This window comes from Podarcis filfolensis (assembly GCF_964270895.1).
Source record: "Podarcis filfolensis genome assembly, chromosome: 8".
Classification (NCBI taxonomy): domain Eukaryota; kingdom Metazoa; phylum Chordata; class Lepidosauria; order Squamata; family Lacertidae; genus Podarcis; species Podarcis filfolensis.
The window spans coordinates 89257282-89276795 of NC_139611.1; the positions used below are offsets into that span (position 1 = coordinate 89257282).

Consider the following 19514-nt stretch of genomic DNA (forward strand, 5'->3'; position numbering starts at 1 on the left):
GCAGCAGAATTCATTTATGATCAGCTGATGTGCAAAGTTCCTTCCTTAAACAGAGAAGGCCTTTTCTAAGATGTCAAGCGGATTTAAAAATAAAATAAAATACTTGTATTCAAAATGGGGTGGGGTCCAGATGGTTTGTCAGGCTGGGAGATGGACCTCATGAAGGTCAGGACTAACCTAAACTGGATTGACTTTAACAGATGACCGAGCTCAACATCTGAGGAAGGGACAAAGGTAGGAATCGCTGAATGGATCAAAGTGCTTTGAGGATGCTCAGAACCGTCCCATGAGCTCACTGAGCATCATGTGCCGGAGGGAATAAAACTGGGGTATTCCTTGCATTATGGCGCCCTCTATGGCTTCCCGATGGGGCTCGATATTGCAAATAAGCAATGACCACAACAGGGTTTTTTTTCAATTTAAAAAAAATGCATTGGGGGTCCCCCCCCCCGGGAATAATAATAATAATAATTTATTATTTATACCCCGCCCATCTGGCTGGGCCTCCCCACCACTCTGGGCAGCTTCCATAGAAACCAAAAATACAGTAAAATATCACACGTTAAAAACTTCCCTGAACAGGGCTGCCTTAAGATGTCTTCTGAATGTCAGGTAGTTGTTTATCGCTTTGACATCTGCTGGAAGGGCGTTCCACAGGGCGGGCGCCACTACCGAGAAGGCCCTCTGCCTGGTTCCCTGTAGCTTTGCTTCTCGCAATGAGGGAACCGCCAGAAGGCCCTCGGCGCTGGAGCTCAGTGTCCGGGCAGAATGATGGGGGTGGAGACGCTCCCTCAGGTATACTGGACCGAGGCCGTTTAGGGCTTTAAAGGTCAGCACCAACACTGGTGCATCGATCTGGGTTAAATGTGATGGGTGGAATGCAATCTGGCGCTCTGGTGCCAACCATGTCGTTGCGGGTGTCGTGAGAAAATTGCAGCCACCCGGAGCAATGATTCCCACAATCGACGTTCACCTGGAAACCCCACCCACCCACCTCCCGCGACTCTGGCTGCGCGTACACACAATACGTGTCAGGCATGCGGCTCCCCCCCCCCAAGAATCATAGAATCTTAGAGAGTTGGAAGGGACCCAAGGGGTCATCTAGTCCAACCCCCCGCAACGGTTCCTGGGAACCATAGTTTGCAAAGGGCCCTGGGAACTGTAGCTCCCTAAAGGTGTGTTATGTACTGAGTTGAATAGGATCCAAACTGCAGCAGTCTGATTGGTCCTAGAACAACAGGATTCAGAATGCAGCAGTCTGATTGGTCCTAGAACAATGCAGCAGTATGATTGGTTGGCAGGAACCACCCAATCATGCTCCAGATAGAAGTGAATCCACAACCTGATTGGCTTACAGTAGAATTCCGGAATTAGCCAATCATGTGCAGCCCATTGTGTAAATAATGTATATAAAGCAGATACTTTGAGGGGACTTTCATTCATTCCTCCTCACCACTATGAGCTGAATAAAGAGCATGAAATCACTTTGCGACTCTGAGTATATTTCAAGGTGAGAGCAAATAAATAAATAAATACTTCACCTTTGGGCATATTTGGACGGAGCCCACCTTGCCAGCTTACTCCATTTCAACAGGCTATGTTTTTGAGCCTGAGAGAAATTACTAGTAGTAGTATTTGTACTATTAGCATTAATACTACGAGTACTACTAGTGCTATTAGTATCACAAACCTCCCCCTCTCTGCCTCCGCTCCCCATCGGTGAATGCCTGCCTGCCATTACTATTAGTGGTGTTAGTGTTATTACTACGAGTACTGCGAGTACTGCAAACCTTCCCCCGCCCCATCCCTGCCTCCGCTCCCCATCCGGGCATTCCTGCATCCGCCGCGCACATCCTCCGCCAGGAGCCTTGCCCTCACTTCCAGCCGGCTTCAGCCCCCTCCTTCGCTTCCGCACCGCTCCTCGCCATTGGTCACTCTGGAAACATCCCGGCTTCCTATTGGTGGATTCCCCCGCTGGGGCTTCACGGATGAGAGAGAGGCGGCGAGGGGAAGGGAAGGGAAACGAAAGCCTGAGCTCCGTTTTTCTTCGTGCGTGGTGGCGAGCCTCGGACGCTGATTGGCGAGGAACGTCACGAGGGCGGGCCGGGCGCGGCGCGATTGGCTGGCTGAGGGAGCGGCCGGCGCCTGATTGGCCGGGCGGCGGGAGCGGCCCGTGAGGGGATTGTGCGGCGGCGGCGGCTGAGGCGGCGGCGGCGGCGGTTTCTTGGCTCCGGGGTTCGGGCTGCCGGGTCGGGATGAGCGTGGTGACGGGGACGCCCGCGGTGGTGTCCGTGTCCATCAGCAGCAGCCTCAACTCCTTCCGGGCCCTCAAGAGATACGCCCGGGGGCTCACCCTCGCCGAGTTCAAGGTGAGGGGACGTGAGGACGCGCCGACACGTGTCGAGAAAGAACGCGTGTTCTTCAGCCCAGGGGGCCGAAGGGGGAGGAGACCCCCATGGCCTCCCCCCTTAAAAAGAGGGCTGCCAAAGAAACTGCCAATATGATTATTATTATTATTACTTATTAGAAAAGGGGGCTGCTCAAAACGTGCGAGGCCGATCGTTAAGAAACGATCATCCAGCTTTAGCTATACCCTTTTAAAAATATTAAAATACATCCTATACCCTTTTTAAAAAATGCTGGCTTTTGGGGGGCGTTTTATTGGGTTGTTGGTTTTATGGATTTGATATTTTATGTGAACCGCCCTGAGACCTTCGGGTAAAGGGCGGGATAGAAATGAAATTAATTAATTAAACAAACAAACAACAACAACAATAATAATAAATAAGTAGCCAGAGGCTTCTTCTCTGCGCCATCCTGTACGTAAAAGATGTACTGGAAACAGGCAGGCCTATTATTGCAGCAAAGAAAAGCACAGCCGGTGCCAGATTTATGTATAAGCTGAACAAGCTATAGCTTAGGGCCCCCAAAAAAATTTAAGGGGGAAAAAAAGCTGGATGTACATTTCCAGATAAAAAACAAATAACATAAAACCTACCTACAGCAACAGTCTTTTGTGTTGTGTCAGCTCCTATTTGTGAATTGCAAATGGCTTTGGATACCTATGAGGCCCATCAATGACCATCTAGCATCTATTCAGCACCAAAAACAGCAGCAGTTTGTTGTGGACAAAGGACAGCTGGACATAGAAAGGGCCCCATTAGCTTCAGGAGCGCCTTAGGGCCGCATCAAACCTCAATCCGGCCCTGACAGCACCTCAACAGCCCTTTCATGAAAAGCAGACATGGATGGGATCCCTCATCTCCCCTGCCCACCCCCAAATAATCGTAATTATGGCCCTCCCCTCGCAGAAAGGGAGCCGAATTATGACCCTTTGGGAAATTGCCTTGCGGGGGGGTGGGGGGTGGATCCTAGTCCAGCTGCAACCCAGGCTGCCTGCCTGCCGCCTTTCCTCTGCTCTGTGTTTCTCCATCCTGAATCTATACTGGAAAATGGGCCACCGTTTTTGTTTTTTGTTTTTTTTGTAAGCAAGCTGTTCACCGCAAACAGCATTCCCAGGGGAGCCTCTTTTCCACCAAAAAGTGGGTTGGGGGTATCAAAGGAGGGGCCTTCCTCCTCCCACCAGACACCCCCCCCCCCAGCACACAGTTCAGAGGGGTGCGTCCCCCTCTCGGAAATGGACTTAGAGTAATCTGAATTCCTCCCATCCCACCAGAGACTGAATTTGGACTCTTTCCCCCCTTCCTCCAGGAGCATTACATCTCCCCCCACCCAAAAAAAAAAGTTCTGGCCTTTACATCGAAAGTGGGGATTCTCAAAACAGTTGAGTTTGGCCCAGACTCCTCCATTCTGCCCTCTTGTAATTCCAAACAAAGGTGCATTTCCAGGGGAAATTAGTGCCCAGGGCATTGAAAATATTGAGGGCCCCTGAAGTCCCACTGATTTGGGGGTGGGGGTGTGTGCTGAGACCACTTTAATGCGTCTGTCCCTGTTGTCTTTGTCCCACTTGGCGTGGCTCAGGGCTCCCCTTGCTGCCGCCAGGAGCATCATCCGAATTGCTTGCTGCGTTGCTCTGGCCTGCCGCCTGGCCTGTTCGCACAGCGGCACCTGCGGGCTCCCCAGAGAGGAAGCTGGCATGGACGGGGTGGTGCCCTGTCCTGGGGTAAGCGACTCCTGCGCTGCTGGCCGTGGCGTGGCCTGTTTGCCTCCACGCCGAATGGGTTTGTGGTGGCAGCAGGATCGCTGCAGGCGCGTGTGATGGGGTACCAAAGGAATGCAGAGAGCTGCGGCTGCTTGTGGGAGGTCTTGCACGTTGAGCGCCAAACGAGAGGATTTTTCCTTGTGGGAGTATCTGCTCCCTCTGCTTGGACATTGCAGGGGGAATGTGGGTTTAGGCTTTGCAGCTAGATCTTTAGCTGCATGGCATGCCCTTTACACCCATTGCATGCGGGCGCAGATGGTCGTTGGATTTGCCTCCTGCTCTTGCTTGGAAATCTGATGCTTTCTTCCACCCATCTCCCCCCCCTCCAATCCCAGGGGGGGGGGAACCCTTATATTTGCTTGCTTCAAGTTCCAAACTTGCTCCTCTTTGCTTCTGCCTTTTTGGGGGGGTGTTCTTAGCAGAACAGCCCTCGACCCCATTTTGAGCTCTGGTCCCCGCAAACAGGCCTGTGTCAACAATAACAAAAATCCTTTTGTGCCACACATCCAAACTGGGATTAACTGCAGCTTGGCAACTGGCGACCCGTGCCCAGCTGAGTGAGCCGGCCAACCAGCTCTCTTTTTCTCTCCCCCTCCCCCCCCATGGCTGCAGCATGTGGCCTTGTGCCAAATTCTGCCTTTTGTTTCCCACCAGCATCTCTTTTTCTGCCCTGGCAGTGAGAAACAACCGAGACAATTTAAGGATGGAGCTTGTTCACGCTTTCCCCTCCCTCCACTCAGATGCTGTTTTGCAGTCCCCACCTGTGTCGGGAATGTCCCTATCCCCTACTTAGCACCCTGAGCTGGGAGCTGTGCAGGCTGCGTCACAGAGGGGAGACCTTTTCTTGCTCAGAGGTGCAGAGCCTTGGTCAGCAACTAGTTTCTCTGCAGAGCCATTCTGTGAAGAATTGAGGGGTTGGGTGGGCAACCCCGCCCCCTAAAGTGCCTGGCCTGCACACTCTGTTGCCACAGGCACCTCTTTGTCTGTCTCTTTTGAGCTTCAGACTGACAACTGGCAGGCCAGAAAGCATCTTCTGTACAGCCGCCTTAGACTGAAGCAAACTTGTTGCTGACCTTAGCTTCGCAGTCCCCACTAAGATGCCTTGACGTATCCCCATCACTAGAGGTCACAAGCACGACTGGTCCCATTCGTGTTACGATACTGTTGTGGTTACAGAGCAGGGGGGGCGTATTTCACATCATCTGTTGCCTGTGATAAATACTCTTCTTCCCCTTCTGCCTGGTGCTTCTGTCTGGACAGTGTAAGCTGGAACTGGTGGTGGGAAGTCCGGCATCATGCATGGACCTCGAGCTCTATACTCCGGACGACAAGTTTGTGATGAAACTCGACAGCGACGAGGCCTTGCTGGGGTCTTACCCCATCGACGACGGGTGCAGGATTCATGTGAGTGTTGGGCTGGTTCTTCCCTGGATCAAATGGCTCTCCTCATAATACTTTTGCTATCGCAAGAAATTGGGGGAAGCTGCCCTGGGGCCTGGATTGCACGAGGGCCTCTTACGCGTCTGATAAGAAGCCCCCTTCAGATTTCTGTTGTGCTCCCTCTGTTTCCCCCTTTTATTTATACAGCAGCATCAGTGTGCTGCCAGACATGTGCCGTCAAGGGCCTGCTCTCCCCTTATAGTACCGTTCCCCAAAGCTGGGGATGGCAGAGGCCCTGGTGAGATTCCACTGCCAAGTAAAAGCATTTCACTTCTTCCATGCACTGGCAATAAATTTGTGAATGCCGCTGCTGCTGTAGGTCTTCTATGCTGCTGTGTACACTAACCTGTTTTTAGAAATGATAGGTTTATTCAATGTGTTTTTAGATGCTTGCTGTATGTTTTAATATGTTGGCAACCCTCCCTGTGATCAGAATGATGTGATGAAGGGCAGTCTACTGGTGTTGCTAGTAAATGTCAATAAACAAAAATTTATAAATACCATTCTCTGTAAAGAATGGAAGGACAGGTCCCTGCTGCAAGGGGGGGATGGGGAAGAATAAGCTTTTATTTCAGTTGCATGCACTTGGTCCTATTTGCAGTAGGTCATGGAGATTACTGGGTTCTGTCAAAGGATTTGTGAGTGGGTGACGAAAGTGAGGTTCCCTTGCTAGCGAAATGTAGTTTGCACGTTCCATGGGAATGGGGACCTGCCCTCTTCCATTGCTTAATGTTGCTCTGAACAGCATTATGCACATTGGTGCCACACTGCAAATAACTAAATTATGTGACCTATTGATTTTTGGAGTATTTTCCATAGTGGGGTCTATTCCTAGTAGTAACTGTGTCACTGTGTTCTATATATAAATTTAATCCTTATTAAAAAAAAGATGGAATGAAACATGCGGCACATGGCCATCTGTGAACTAGAACTTTGAGCCCCTTTGCAATTGGTGGCAACAAATGCCTTAAAAAAAAAAAGCTTAGAAATTGCTCTTTTGCTTCTGCGTTTAAAAAAATAAATTAAATGACTGTGTTTTGGGGGCCTGTAGGTTATTGACAGGAGCGGTGCAACCATCGGGGAATATGAAAATGTGTCAAAGGTAGAGAAATTCGAGATAACCGATGCTGAATATGACAAGCGAACAGGTGAGAGCTGATGGCAGTGTCCCAAATTAATCTGTGTTTGAAAGAAAAGAGTCTGTCTAATCCCATCAGTTGTATCTTAGGTTCTTGAAACTGGCTCCTCATTTGTGTGTTGGGTTCCAGCTGCTCACATTCTTGGATCGCTTCGAAAGAGGTTGAGACAAACAGCTTCTGGTGCAACGGGACACTGTCACACGTGCCAGAGCCATGGAAACGCTGTTTAACTTCCCGCTGCAGTGGTACCTATTAATCTACTTGCACTGGTATACTTTTGAACTGCTGGGTTCGCAGAAGCTAGGACAGAGCAACGGGAGCTCACCGTATCACGGGGATTTGAACTGACGACCGATTGGAAGGTTGGCAGTTCAAATCGGTGCGACGGGGTGAGCTCCTGTTCGTCTATCCCAGCTTTGGCCAACTTAGCAGTTCGAAAGCATGACAACGTGATTAGATAAATAGGTACCAGTGTGGCAGGAAGGTAAATGGCATTTCTGTGTGCTCTAGCACTCGTCACGGTCCTCCATGTGCCAGTAGCGGTTTAGTCCTGCTGGCCACATGACCCGGAAAGCTGTCTGTGGTCAAACATCGGCTCCCTCAGCCTGAAGAGTGATGAGCACTGCACCCCATAGTCGCTTTTGACTGGACTTAACAATCCAGGGTTCCTTTACCTTCACCCTGCCTGGATAAGAGAAGACTGATAGTATAGCCATTTCCAAATATCTAAAGGGTTGTCACTTGGAAGAGGGAACAAGCTTGTTTTCTGCTACTACAGAGGGCAGGACTCGAACCCATAGATTCAAGCTACAAGAAAGGTGATTCCAACTAAACATCAGGAAGAACTTTCTGACAGTAAGAGTCGTTTGACAGTGGAATGGCCTCCCTCGGGAGCTGGTGAGCTCTCCTTCCTTGGAGGCTTTTAAGTAGAGGTTGGGTGTCCATCTGTCATGGATGCTTTAGCTGAGATTCCTGAATTGCAGGGGGTTGGACTGGATGACCTCAAGGTCCCTTCCAACTGTACAGTTCTGTGGTGGTGGTGGTGGTGGTGGTGATGATGATTATTTGTACCCTGCCCATCTGGCTGCGTTTCCCCAGCCACTCTGGGCGGCTTCCAACAAAGAATAAAAATACATTAAAATGTCACACATTAAAAGCTTCCCTAAACAGGGCTGCCTTCAGATGTCTTCTAAATGTCAGGTAGTTGTTTATTCCCTTGACATCTGGTGGGAGGGTGTTCCACAGGGCGGGTGCCACTACCGAGAAGGCCCTCTGCCTGGCTCCCTGTAGGTTTGCTTCTCGCAGGGAGGGAACAGCCAGAAGACCCTCGGAGCTGGTTCTCAGATTCCAGGCTGAACGATGGGGGTGGAGACGCTCCTTCAGATATACTGGACCAAGGCTGTTTAGGGCTTTCAAGGTCAGCACCAACACTTTGAATTGTGCTTGGAAACTTCCTGGGAGCCAATGTAGGTCTTTCAAGACCGGTGTTATGTGGTCTCTAAGATTCCATGTCTTGTGGCATTGCTGAGAATCTCAAGTAAGAAGAGTGCCATTGTGCTCAGGCCCGGCTTGTGAACTTCCCGTTCAGGTTGGCCACGCTGAGAACAGGCTGCTGGGTTAGATAGACCTTTGTTCCCTTGCTTGCTTGAACTAATTCATAGAGGGCTCAGCGGTACCATTGTAGATGGCCTTGTTTCAGTCCGAGAGTTTCTTGAGGGAGCCCAGCTTCCTGTTTGCTGCTTGAAGAGAAGCTGGTTTACTCCTTTTGAACAATTCCCACCACTCTCTGTGTCCTGCAGATACAGCACGCTCCTTCATGAAAACAAGTAAGCTGGGGCAGTACAATGCAGAAGAAATGATGAAGAGGGAAGCCGAGAGGGAGCAGAAGCTGATGGAGGAGAAGGCCCTGGCGGAAGCCATTTCCGTGGGGTCGAGGTGCGAGGTGCGGGCAGCGGGGCAGCCCAACAAGCGGGGGACGGTGATGTACGTTGGTAAGTACCTGGGCGCATGTCCCTACTTCCTGCACTGCAGAAGAGAATCACTTTGTAGGGATTGGAAGGGAGGGGGGACATTTAAAATACGGTACAGAAACCAGTGTGAGAAGCAGTTTGAAGTCTTATTTGGTTTCGCTTTATAAACCGGGTGAAGAATTCTGTAACGCATTTGGCACCACTGGGGAGATGAGCCGATTAGCACACAGTGCTGAGAACGCCAAGGTTGCAGGTTCCATCCCCCTATGGGACAGCTGCATATTCCTGCATTGCAGGGGCTGGACTAGGTTTGCTGGATCAATCCATCGACTTCTGGTGGGTGATTTTAGTAGGATTCCGTCCGGCATCACTTTTGCTGTGTGTGTGTGTCTCAGTATCCACACTCAGCAGAGTTACATCTCAACGCAGCTCCATCCTTGGAAGCGTCTTCAGGGTTGAACGTACACGTAGTAGTAGTAGTAGTAGTAATAATAATAATAATAATATTTTATTTATATCCTGCCCTCCCCAGCCGAAGCCAGGCTCAGAGTGGCTAACAACAGTAAAATGATACAACATTCTAAAATCATTTCATTATAAAATCAGTTCAAATCATATTAATGGCAACCATTGGGCTAGAGTTCTGTGAGGATTGCCAGTAGGCAATAAACACTCATGGCCGCCACAAAGATTCAGTGAAATGTAGAAGTTTACTTGACAGGCATAAAAGCATGTTGGTAGCAAATATAAATGGACGTTCGCCACTGCCGGGGTCAAGGCATGCTTAGAGTCCAACAAGAGTCGAAGACACTCTCTCTCTGCTTCTTCTGCTTCTTTTTATACAAAATTTTTTAGTAGTTTTCAATTACAACAATCCAGTCATTATAACAATGCCAGATTATAATACAATTAATAATACCAATCATTGAGATGCCAAATTACACAATTTAGGTGGCCTCCCACGTACTAGAATTCATGATTTCATGGTTTCCTTTATTTCTGTGTTCCAAAGTCTTATAAATTTCAAAACAAAAAATTTTTTTTTTCTTTCCAGTAGCACCTTAAAGACCAACTAAGTTAGTTCTTGGTATGAGCTTTCGTGTGCATGCACACTTCTTCAGATACACACATGCACACGAAAGCTCATACCAAGAACTAACTTAGTTGGTCTTTAAGGTGCTACTGGAAGGAAAAATTTTTTTTTTTGTTTTGACTATGGCAGACCAACACGGCTACCTATCTGTAACTTATAAATTTCAATTACGCTCCAGTCCAGATACCAGTTCCTTATATCGCAGCTGCAGTTTTAATGACTTCCATTCATATTGACACACTGAATAATTTCTGCACCTGCAGATGAAGCATTCAAACTCTCTCCTTCCCGTGTGTCCGCAATATTTCTTCCTTGTAATATATTATGTCTGTCTTTTGTCAGTTGTTGTTCTCCAGCATGCCTTGGGCGGTGCTAGTGTCCCATTGTTGTTTCAGAAGATCTCCATTGTTTTACAACTACAAAAGTCACACTGTCCCAATAAGTTTCCAGTTTTCTCCATCTTTTTCTCAGCCTCGGAGGGAAAGCAAGCTGTCAAGGGTTGCCATATTTGAAACAGTGAAAATCTGGACAGAAAAGTTGTTGAGGTTGTGTTTTCTTCGCAAAAATAACAAATTGCCATTTTCTAGCTATTTTTCTGGGAAATCGGCAAAAACGGCACTGCTGACATGGGCTGGATTCTCCCAGACACCTCACCAATTTCCACCTGGAGGCTGCTAGAGACAACAGTATTCTGGATATGTCTGGTCAATTCCAGACCTATGGTAACCCTATGTAGAGCTGGAAGGGGTCACCTAGTCCAGTCACATCCAGTGCTCTCTCCTCTTCTCTTAACTGCAAGAGACAAGTTACAAGTTACACAGAACCATTGTAACAGTACTTCCTGTCACACTGCGCACGTCCAAAGAACAGTTCCCACAGAAAGTGTCCTTGCATACACAAAAAACCTCCAGCCTTCTGCTGCTTCTTGAAGCTTCTTCTCTGTTCTTCTCTGTTTCTGGAACAAATGATTCTCTCTCACACACAGAGAGAGAATATCCAACATAGATGACCGTCAGAGTCCCTTCCAACTCTAAGATTTTATGAAATTTGATGGTGCTTTTCAGCTTGAACAAGGATTATGAGTGTCCCTCCCTCCTTGCAAAAACAGATAAGCTGCTTCAAGTTCCAGTGAGACTTATAGTCCAAAGCACGCTTCAATAATAATAATAATAATAATAATAATAATAATAATAATAATAATAATAATAATTTATTTATACCCTGCCCATCTGGCTGGGTTTCCCCAGCCACTCTGGGCGGCTTCCAGCAGAATATCAAAATACAATACAGTGGTACCTCTGGTTGCGAACGGGATCCGTTCCGGAGGCCCGTTCGCAACGTGTAAAGAACGCAACCCGCAGTGGTGTGTCTGCGCATGTGCGGGTTGTGATTTGCCGCTTCTGTGCATGTGTGTGACATCATTTTGCACGTCTGCGTGAGCGGCGAAACCCAGAAGGAACCCTTTCTGGTACTTCCGGGTTGCTGCGGGACGTAACCTGAAAGAACGTAACAGGAAGCGGACATAACATGAGGTATGACTGTAGTCTACTAAACATTAAAAGCTTCCCTAAACAGGGCTGCCTTCGGATGTCTTCTAAAAGTCTGGTAGTTGTGCACTTGTGCCTGACCTAGGATTGTAAGCTTTCCCCCTTTCCTTTCTTCTCCATAGGCTTAACGGAGTTCAAGCCCGGTTACTGGGTCGGCATCAAGTATGATGAGCCTGTGGGGAAGCACGACGGAAGGTAAAGCGCTCCCTCCACCAGACGTCTCTTGCAGGGCAGTCCTGCCTGGCCTGGCCCCCCAAAGTGGGTCATAGTGGGATCTGGGTGGCTCTGGCAGCCTCATAGCTTCACGTTGAAGCATCAGCATGTTCCCACCGTAACTTCTGGCACATTGTCGGCACGTGTTTTAGGTCTACGTCTAAAGGCAGTCCGCAGCTTCTTAAGAGGAATACGGCTTGGGAAGGACGAGAGTGCAGAATGTTGTATTGGGTACAGAATTCTGCCAGAGGGGTGACTGAATAACATTTCCAGCGGTTGGAGGCAGAATGTCAGAGCCCCACATGGTTCCCACCCCTCCTTAATAGCCAGCAAAACAAAAAGAAACGTTTTTTGAAACGTAAAATAACAATATTAATAATTTTATTATTTATATGCTGGTCATCTGACTTGGTTTCCCCTGCCACTCTGGGCGGCTCACAACAAAATATCAAAAACACAGTAAAACTTCAGCCTTCCCTGAGCAGGACTGCCTTCAGGTGTCTTCTAAAAGTCAAATACAGTGGTACCTTGGTTTACGAACTTAATCCGTTCCGGAAGTCCGTTCTTAAACCAAAGTGTTCTTAAACCAAGGCATGCTTTCCCATATCAGCGGGGGACTCATTTTACAAATGGAACACACTCAACAGGACGTGCAGCCTGTTCTGCTTCCAAGGCAAAGTTCACAAACCAAAACACCTATTTCTGGGTTTGCAGCGTTCTTAATCCCAAGTTGTTCATAAACCAAGCTGTTCTTAAACCACAGCACCACTGTAGTTGTTTTAAAGATTTTTAAAATGGCAGGAGCAGGATAAATAACGCGGAGCAAGAAACTGTGCAAAACAGGCAACTCCTGTAATTGTTACAGGGCACAGAATGTGGATTGCAGAAGTGTTCCTTTTTTAAAAGTCAGCGGCATGTGCTGAGGATCAGGGCTTAGGCCGCCCTCTGAGCTGCTGGGCTCCTCCTCAGACTGCTATCCCTGGAAACCCCCCATCCTGAGTGTGACTCTCTTTCTTCTGCTCTTCCTCTCCTTGGCAGCGTCAACGGAAAGCAGTACTTTGAGTGCCAGCTCAAGTATGGGGCCTTTGTGAAGCCTCGCTTCGTCACCGTGGGGGATTTTCCGGAAGAGGTGGACTACGGCCTGGACGATGAAATGTGACGGGGAGACGAAGAGGTGCAGGGGTGGCTGAAGGAAGCAGAGCGGGTCGCCATGCGGCCTCTGTTAATGGCTGGCTGTTGCGCTCTGATCCCATGCGCAAGGTCACTTGAGCAAGCCAAAGGGAGAAGGCGCGAAAAGCCGCTGTGTGTTCTTCGACTTGTGTTGGTGGTTTCCCCCCGCTTCCCTTTCCCCTGGTTGTCTCTTGTCTGTTCCGTGAAGATGCTACATCCCCTTGGTTTTTCTCATGTTTACACCCTTCTGTCCCAGCTCAGTTAGCCCAGAGAAAACTGGAGTGTCCTTGCCTTGTTGCAGCAATCCTTTTGGGGGGGTGAGGCCTGGGGGTGGCAGCAAAGTCGCTCCTGATCCCCCCATCCCAGTAGTAAGGCCTGCTGGTTGCAGAAGCAGTTAGTTGAGCAGGTTGAAAAGAGAACCTCTGAGCAGATTTGTACAAGACCCTTCCTGCTTTTTTTAAAAAAAGTAAACGCAGACATTTCTATGACCATGTATTTCCCCCCCCCCCCATTGTGAAAACTTTTTTTTGTGCTACTGGCCGATGCTATGTGAATATGATAAATTAAAAAAAGTTGGTGGGAAAATACATTCCAGACACGAGTGCTGCTTCTGTGTGAGCTTCTTCCATCTTGCGCACCGAGTTCCTGGGGATCCTGGCTGGGTGGAGGAGGAGGTCATCTTGCAGCGGCTCTCCAGATCCTTGGATCTCCTTGCTTTGCTTTCCAGATCACTTCAGCTGGAGATTCCAGGGAAGGAACCTGGAACCTTGTGCAAGGGAAAGTGTGTGCAGCACGGCCACTGGGCTCTTCTCCCCCGGCCTCTGAAGATTACAAATACTGGTGGGGTGGGGTGACCCGTTAGTACCAATGATGAGGAACCTACATCAGCCCCACCCAGCATGGCCAGTGGTGGAGGATGATGGGCGTTTTAGTTCAGCATTCATTAGGAGGGCCACAGGTTCCCATCCTGCCTCTAGTGTGATCTCCAGGCTCAGCTCCTCTCTTGCCTTGACTGCAAAGACTGCTTTGTTTCTGCTCTTCTAGGGAAGCATCTGCTAAATTCATATTCTCCCTCTCCTTATTAACACTGATTTTCTCTGCAGCTGCTTCAAGCTGCTAGTTGTCATCTGCCCCTTGCGCTGCTTTCACTCTGTCTGTCCTGCATAAGTGGAATCCCTGTTTCCCTCCTTTCTCGTCTTCGCAGCCTGTTCCTCCCTCAGCTGGTAACGGTATCCCTCAGCCTTGCTCAGCTGGTCCTGTTTCCCTTCAAAATCCTTCATCGCCCAGGCCTCAACTAGTTTGCTCATCATCCGACTCATCTTTCTCCCGCCTCATTTGTTCACCCTGGTTTCTCTCCCAGCCCTTCCCAAATCTTAAGCTCTGTGGTCAAGGGCCGTGTCATTTAGGAGGTGCTGTTGCATCTCGCACACAGCTGGGCTGGATAAATGCAGTAGTAATTGGGGAGATTTTCATGTAGTTGAGCAAAAAGGAATGTGAGTGAAAACTTAAGCCTCCCCTGAAATGTGACCATTGTGGTCTTGTGGTTGCAGCATTCTGCAAGCTTGCCAAATTTTATATATATATATATATATATATATAATATATATATATATATATATATATATTGCCTGGGAAGGTTAGGTAGTGGGCTTAAACTATACTGCCTTTCATAGATTACTATGATAGTCATATTCCCTGTTCTAGTCATAGCTGTCAACTTTTCCCTTTTCTTGCGAGGAATCCTATTCGAAATAAGGGAATTTCCCTTAAAAAAGGGGAACAGTTGACAGCTATGGTTCTAGTTCTTCCTCAAAAACGACTGGATTTTTTTAAAAAACAACCCCCAATCTGCTGCTTAAAGCCATCAAGCAAAGCAAATGACAGCAAAGCTAAACATTTGTTTTGGAAACGAGTTTGGAGTCAGTGTCATAAGCCTTCTTAACGAATCTACATCCGGGACAGGTGGTGGGGAGCCCCCAGTGAACAGTGCCTGAGCTGTAGATGCCAGCCCTTCCCTCTCCCAAGTCCTGCAACTTCTGTCTCAGAATTACTTTCCCTTAAACCATAATTTGGGAACATCTTTGCCCCACCCCCCACCTGACTCCCACCTCCTATCAGTGCCAGCCAGCGTAGTTGGCGGTCAGGGCTCAGAGGAGGGGTATGCAGTGCTGGTGCCAGGCTATTTTGTGCCTTAGGGAAATTGCTAACATCAAATTTCAAAAACCCATCTTGAAGAAATGATAAAAATTCTCCAAAATGTAGAAGTAAAATATGATCAGAAATTCATTGGATAAACAAAAACGAATCTGTATAAAAATTCAGCCCCTCAAAGGTCAGTACTGCACCCTAGGCAGAAGGTGAGATTCTTATTCTCGGAGTTCTGGGTTGAAGCCCCACCATGGGCAAAAGAGCCCTGCATTGCAGGGGGTTGGGCTAGATGACCCTCGTGGTCCCAGCTGTACAATTCTGGGATCGCACCGGCCCTGGGTATATGTAAGGCCACAGGTTCCCTATCTTGTCTGAAGCAACATGGGCAGCCCGAAACCTTTGGCTGCTCTCGGTATGATCCTCCACCCCCATCGTTCAGGCTGGACACTGAGGTCCAGCTCCGAGGGCCTTTGGGCGGTTCCCTCCCTGCGAGAAGTGAGGTTACAGGGAACCAGGCAGAGGGCCTTCTCAGTGGTGGCACCCTGTGGAACACCCATCAGGTGTCAAAGAGATAAACAACTACCTGACATTTCGAAGGCACCAGGGAAGTTTTTAATGTGTGACATTTTAATGTAGTTTTAATCTTTGTTGGAAGCCGCCCAGAGTGGCTGGGGAAACCCGGCCAGGTGGGCGGGGTATAAATAATAATAATAATTATTACTACTACTACTACTACTACTACAGGGACAATTATTTAGCGGGTGTCGGAGGCATGCCAGGGACGAGGCCTTTAACTCCCCCGCCTTAATCAAGCCTAGTTTGCGGGAGCAGCGGACACGTGCACCCCCTGTTGATTTATTCTTCAAAATAAAATGACTTTCTTGCCGGACCAGGCATTCCTTCTGGCTCGGCTCAAACGGAAAGCTTGTCCAAAAGCAATCGCCCGCGTGGATCCCCCTTCTCGGGGCGCCGCCCTTCCCGGGGGTCTCCTTAAGGACAAGGACGCGCCACCTCCCCGCCCACGTGGCCTCCAGCCTCGACCGGGAGCTTCCTGGGAACGCCCCCTTGCCAGCGGAGAGCCAATGGGAGGCGAGTAGAACGCGCCGGCGGTGTCTCAGCGTTCTAGGGCTTGTGACGCGCGGAGGGGGAATCCCCTCCTTCGGCCGGAGTCCGGTGCGGGAAGCCGGGAGAGCGGAGCTCCGGCAGGAGCCTTGCGGGATCGCCGATCGGGCGCCGGGAAGCCGGTGGGTCCTCTCGAGCTGCGTTCTCAGGGCGGGCGCTTCGAGGCCGCCGGAATCGGGGGGGGGGGGCAGGGCCGGGCTGAGGTTTCCGTGTCCAGCTGCCCTTTGTTGAATGTATGCTAGATGGTCATTGAGGGACCTCATAGGTATCCAAAGCCGTTTGCGCAGCACAAAATACGTATTTTATCAAAGTCATGGTCGAACTGAAATGCAATTAAGAAGTGTATTAATTTGTTCTTGTTTAGTCGTGTCCGCCTCTTCGTGACCCCCTGGACCAGAGCACGCCAGGCCCTCCTGTCTTCCACTGCCTCCCGCAGTTTGGTCAAACTCATGCTGGTAGCTTCGAGAACACTGTCCCACCATCTCATCCTCTGTCGTCCCCTTCTCCTTGTGCACTCCATCTTTCCCAGCATCAGGGTCTTTTCCAGGGAGTCTTCTCTTCTCATGAGGTGGCCAAAGTCTTGGAGCCTCAGCTTCAGGATCTGTCCTTCCAGTGAGCACTCAGGGCTGAATTCCTTCAGAATGGAGAGGTGTGATCTTCTTGCAGTCCATGGGACTCTCAAGAGTCTCCTCCAGCACCATAATTCAAAAGCATCCATTCTTCGGCGATCAGCCTTCTTTATGGTCCAGCTCTCACTTCCATAAGTATATTAATAGTGAAATGCAATTAAGAAGAAGTATATTAATAGTAAAATAATTATTAAGCTCTAACTTAAAATGGTTGGGGGCCCATGAGTTACAACACAAATGTATCTGAAGAAGTGTGCATGCACACGAAAGCTTATACAGTGGTACCTCTGGTTACGTACTTGATTCGTTCTGGAGGTCTGTTCTTAACCTGAAACTGTTCTTAACCTGAAGCACCACTTTAGCTAATGGGGCCTCCTGCTGCCGCTGCGCTGCCAGAGCACGATTTCTGTTCTCACCCTGAAGCAAAGTTCTTAACCCAAGGTACTATTTCTCGGTTAGCAGAGTCTGTAACCTGAAGCATATGTAACCCAAGGTACCACTGTACCCAGAACTACTTAGTTGGTCTCTCAGGTGCTACTGGAGAAATTTTTACTTCTTTTTTTTTAACACAAAACACTGTTGCTGTATGTAGGTTTTATTTTATTTGTTGTTTATCTTATATTTTCTAAATGTACATCCAGGTTTTTTTTCCTTAAAATTTTTTTGGGGCCCCCAAGAGAGTGACGCCCTAAGCTAGAGTTTGTTTAGCTTATACATAATTCTGGCCCTGGGTTGGGGGGTGGGCAGCTTCTGGTGGCCTATGTGCTCCTGCCAGCCTCCCCTCCCAAAGATAACTCCCGCCCCCCGCCCTCCCCCTGTTCAAAACATCACTGACCATTAATAATTAGACGCGCTGCCTCTGATTTTGTACTTTTCATTCTCCTCGCTGTTCTTCCCATTTTGCTGAGGCTGCAGCGCTTCATCTGGGGTGGTTTGTCCACCTTTGGTCCCCACCCGGCACTCAGCTCTCACCTGCCACTCCAAGAAGCTGTCGGCAGCCAACAGCGGCCACAATCCCAGGAAACGGCTTCGACTGGCTGGCTAAACCAGGCAAGGGCAGCCAATGGGTCTCAAACCCTCGGTGAGTTGGGGACTTGCCCTGCATGCAAAGACAAGCTCTGGTCGATTGGGCAGACGAGACCAAGGGTCAAGAAGGCGGTTTCTGTGCATGCTGTAGAGCAGGAGTCAGCAAGGTTTACCTCCCCTGGGCCAGTTCACTCCCGCGGAGATTGCTCTGTGGGCTGGATTGTGTCTGCACATTTCTGGTATCTGCGCAGACGCAATTTTTGGCACCCCCCCATATTTTATTCAATTTGGCACCCCTGATGCAGGTCTTGGAACTCGAACCCAGGGCTGATTTTCTCTCTGAAAGGCTCCCGCTCCTTCCAGGGCCTTCCTCCAGCCTTGCTTGGGCACCCCCCTTAAACTTCCCCGCCAGCTTCTGTTCTGACGCTGCTCCTTTTGGTTCCCCAGCTCCTGCTCTGCTCGTTGGGTGATCCTCTCTGGCTGACCGGAAGGGATGTCCGAACACCCCATGGCCCGCCACAGCAAGCTTCAGAAGCAAGTTCTCGGCCTCTACCGCAGCTTCCTGCGGGCCGGCAAGGACAAGCCGGGCTTCCTTCCTCAGATACGGGCCGAGTTCAGGAAAAATGCCCAGATCCCCCGGACGGATGTCATGATTATAGAGTACCTCGTCCGGCGTGGGCAGAGGCAGCTGGAGCAACTCAGAGGCGCCCACACCAAGCAGATGGGTGCCTTCGTCAGGACGGAACAGGAGGAATGATGAGCCAGGAATTTTACTTTTTGGAAAGGGTTTTCTGCCCGTTTTTAATGGAATGGTCCTTTCTCACAGCTGCTGGGTTTTAGCACAGCTGGCATTGCAGGTGGGGCATCTGTGGCCTTGCAGGTCTTGCTCCGTGATCATGGCCAGCGGTCAAGGGTGATGGGAGCTGCTACGTGGTGGACAGGAGCTTAGCAAACCCGGAATACAGATCTGGGTGCCCTCTCAGGAATGACTGAACAGAGCTGCCCACAGTTGCCACTCGAGGGCGCAGTTGAGAAACACATAATCATTCTGTTCCCATCACATTTTTCTCCTCCTTTTTATAGTTGAAGTATAAACACTTGCTCCCTACAGATGTAAGAATGCTCTAAGCAGGTTCTGATTGACGCAGCTCACCCCGAGAGACTCTGGGGGTTGGCATGCTGTGTGGAAGTTGGGAATTTGGTCTTGGCGATCGTCAACACGCTCACATGGCGGTTGAACCGGTTTAGGTGCCCTGTGTAGACTCAATTTTTCCTTGTAACCTTGGTTGTTCTGTCTTGGTGGGAATTTGAATAAACTAAATTGCCAAATAGTTCTTTGTGAGCTGCTTTTTTATTACTGTTTAGGATGAGCCCTGTTTTAACAACCTTTCTGTCAGTCGCCCAGATCGTTTCCGCCGGGTCATGGCTACAAGGATCCACATCAAGCACTGAAGGCAGGAGAAAGAACTGATGCTGCCATATTCCTGTGCAAATGTTTAAATACAGTGGAACCTCTACCTGCGACCACAATCCGTTCTGGAGGTTCATCTGGAGGTCAAAATGGGTCACTGGCAGAGGTGCCATTGTGCGCAGGTGCGGGCGGCAATTGCCTGCTTCTGCACAGGTGCGAACGATGGCAAACCTGCTGGTTACTTCCGGGTTTGCTGCGGACATTGGGCGAAATGGACGCAAGCGGAGGCGGACATAAGAAGAGGTTTGATTGTATAGCTTTAGGGGTTTTTGTAGAAGGTGACTGCAGAGGGCCTCTTGTCTGTAACAGAGACCGGAGGTCCCGCTTAGGCAAATAATCTGCATTTTAAGCTACTGCTTCTCCACTTAATATTTATGGTGTTAA

General features: G+C 49.3%; 1 protein-coding gene and 1 long non-coding RNA gene across 3 annotated transcripts; both read left to right on the forward strand.

The window, feature by feature from the left end:
• Positions 1–2148: 2148 nt before the first annotated feature.
• On the forward strand, positions 2149–13335 carry TBCB (tubulin folding cofactor B). 2 transcript variants are annotated; one of them, XM_083627899.1, is made up of 6 exons: positions 2149–2369; positions 5423–5566; positions 6654–6750; positions 8541–8732; positions 11474–11546; positions 12603–13335. In XM_083627899.1, the coding sequence occupies exons 1-6, from the start codon at positions 2256–2258 to the stop codon at positions 12721–12723; spliced, it is 741 nt and encodes a 246-aa protein (XP_083484025.1). In that variant the 5' UTR covers positions 2149–2255; the 3' UTR covers positions 12724–13335. The 2 variants fall into 2 exon arrangements, with proteins under 2 accessions (XP_083484025.1, XP_083484024.1); XM_083627898.1 differs by lacking the exon at positions 2149–2369 and adding an exon at positions 3987–4123.
• A 2576-nt stretch (positions 13336–15911) lies between these two features.
• LOC310769272 lies at positions 15912–18990 on the forward strand. The gene is made up of 2 exons (XR_014551595.1): positions 15912–16126; positions 18107–18990. It is a non-coding gene; the product is annotated as an uncharacterized lncRNA (long non-coding RNA).
• The last annotated feature ends 524 nt before the right edge of the window (positions 18991–19514 follow it).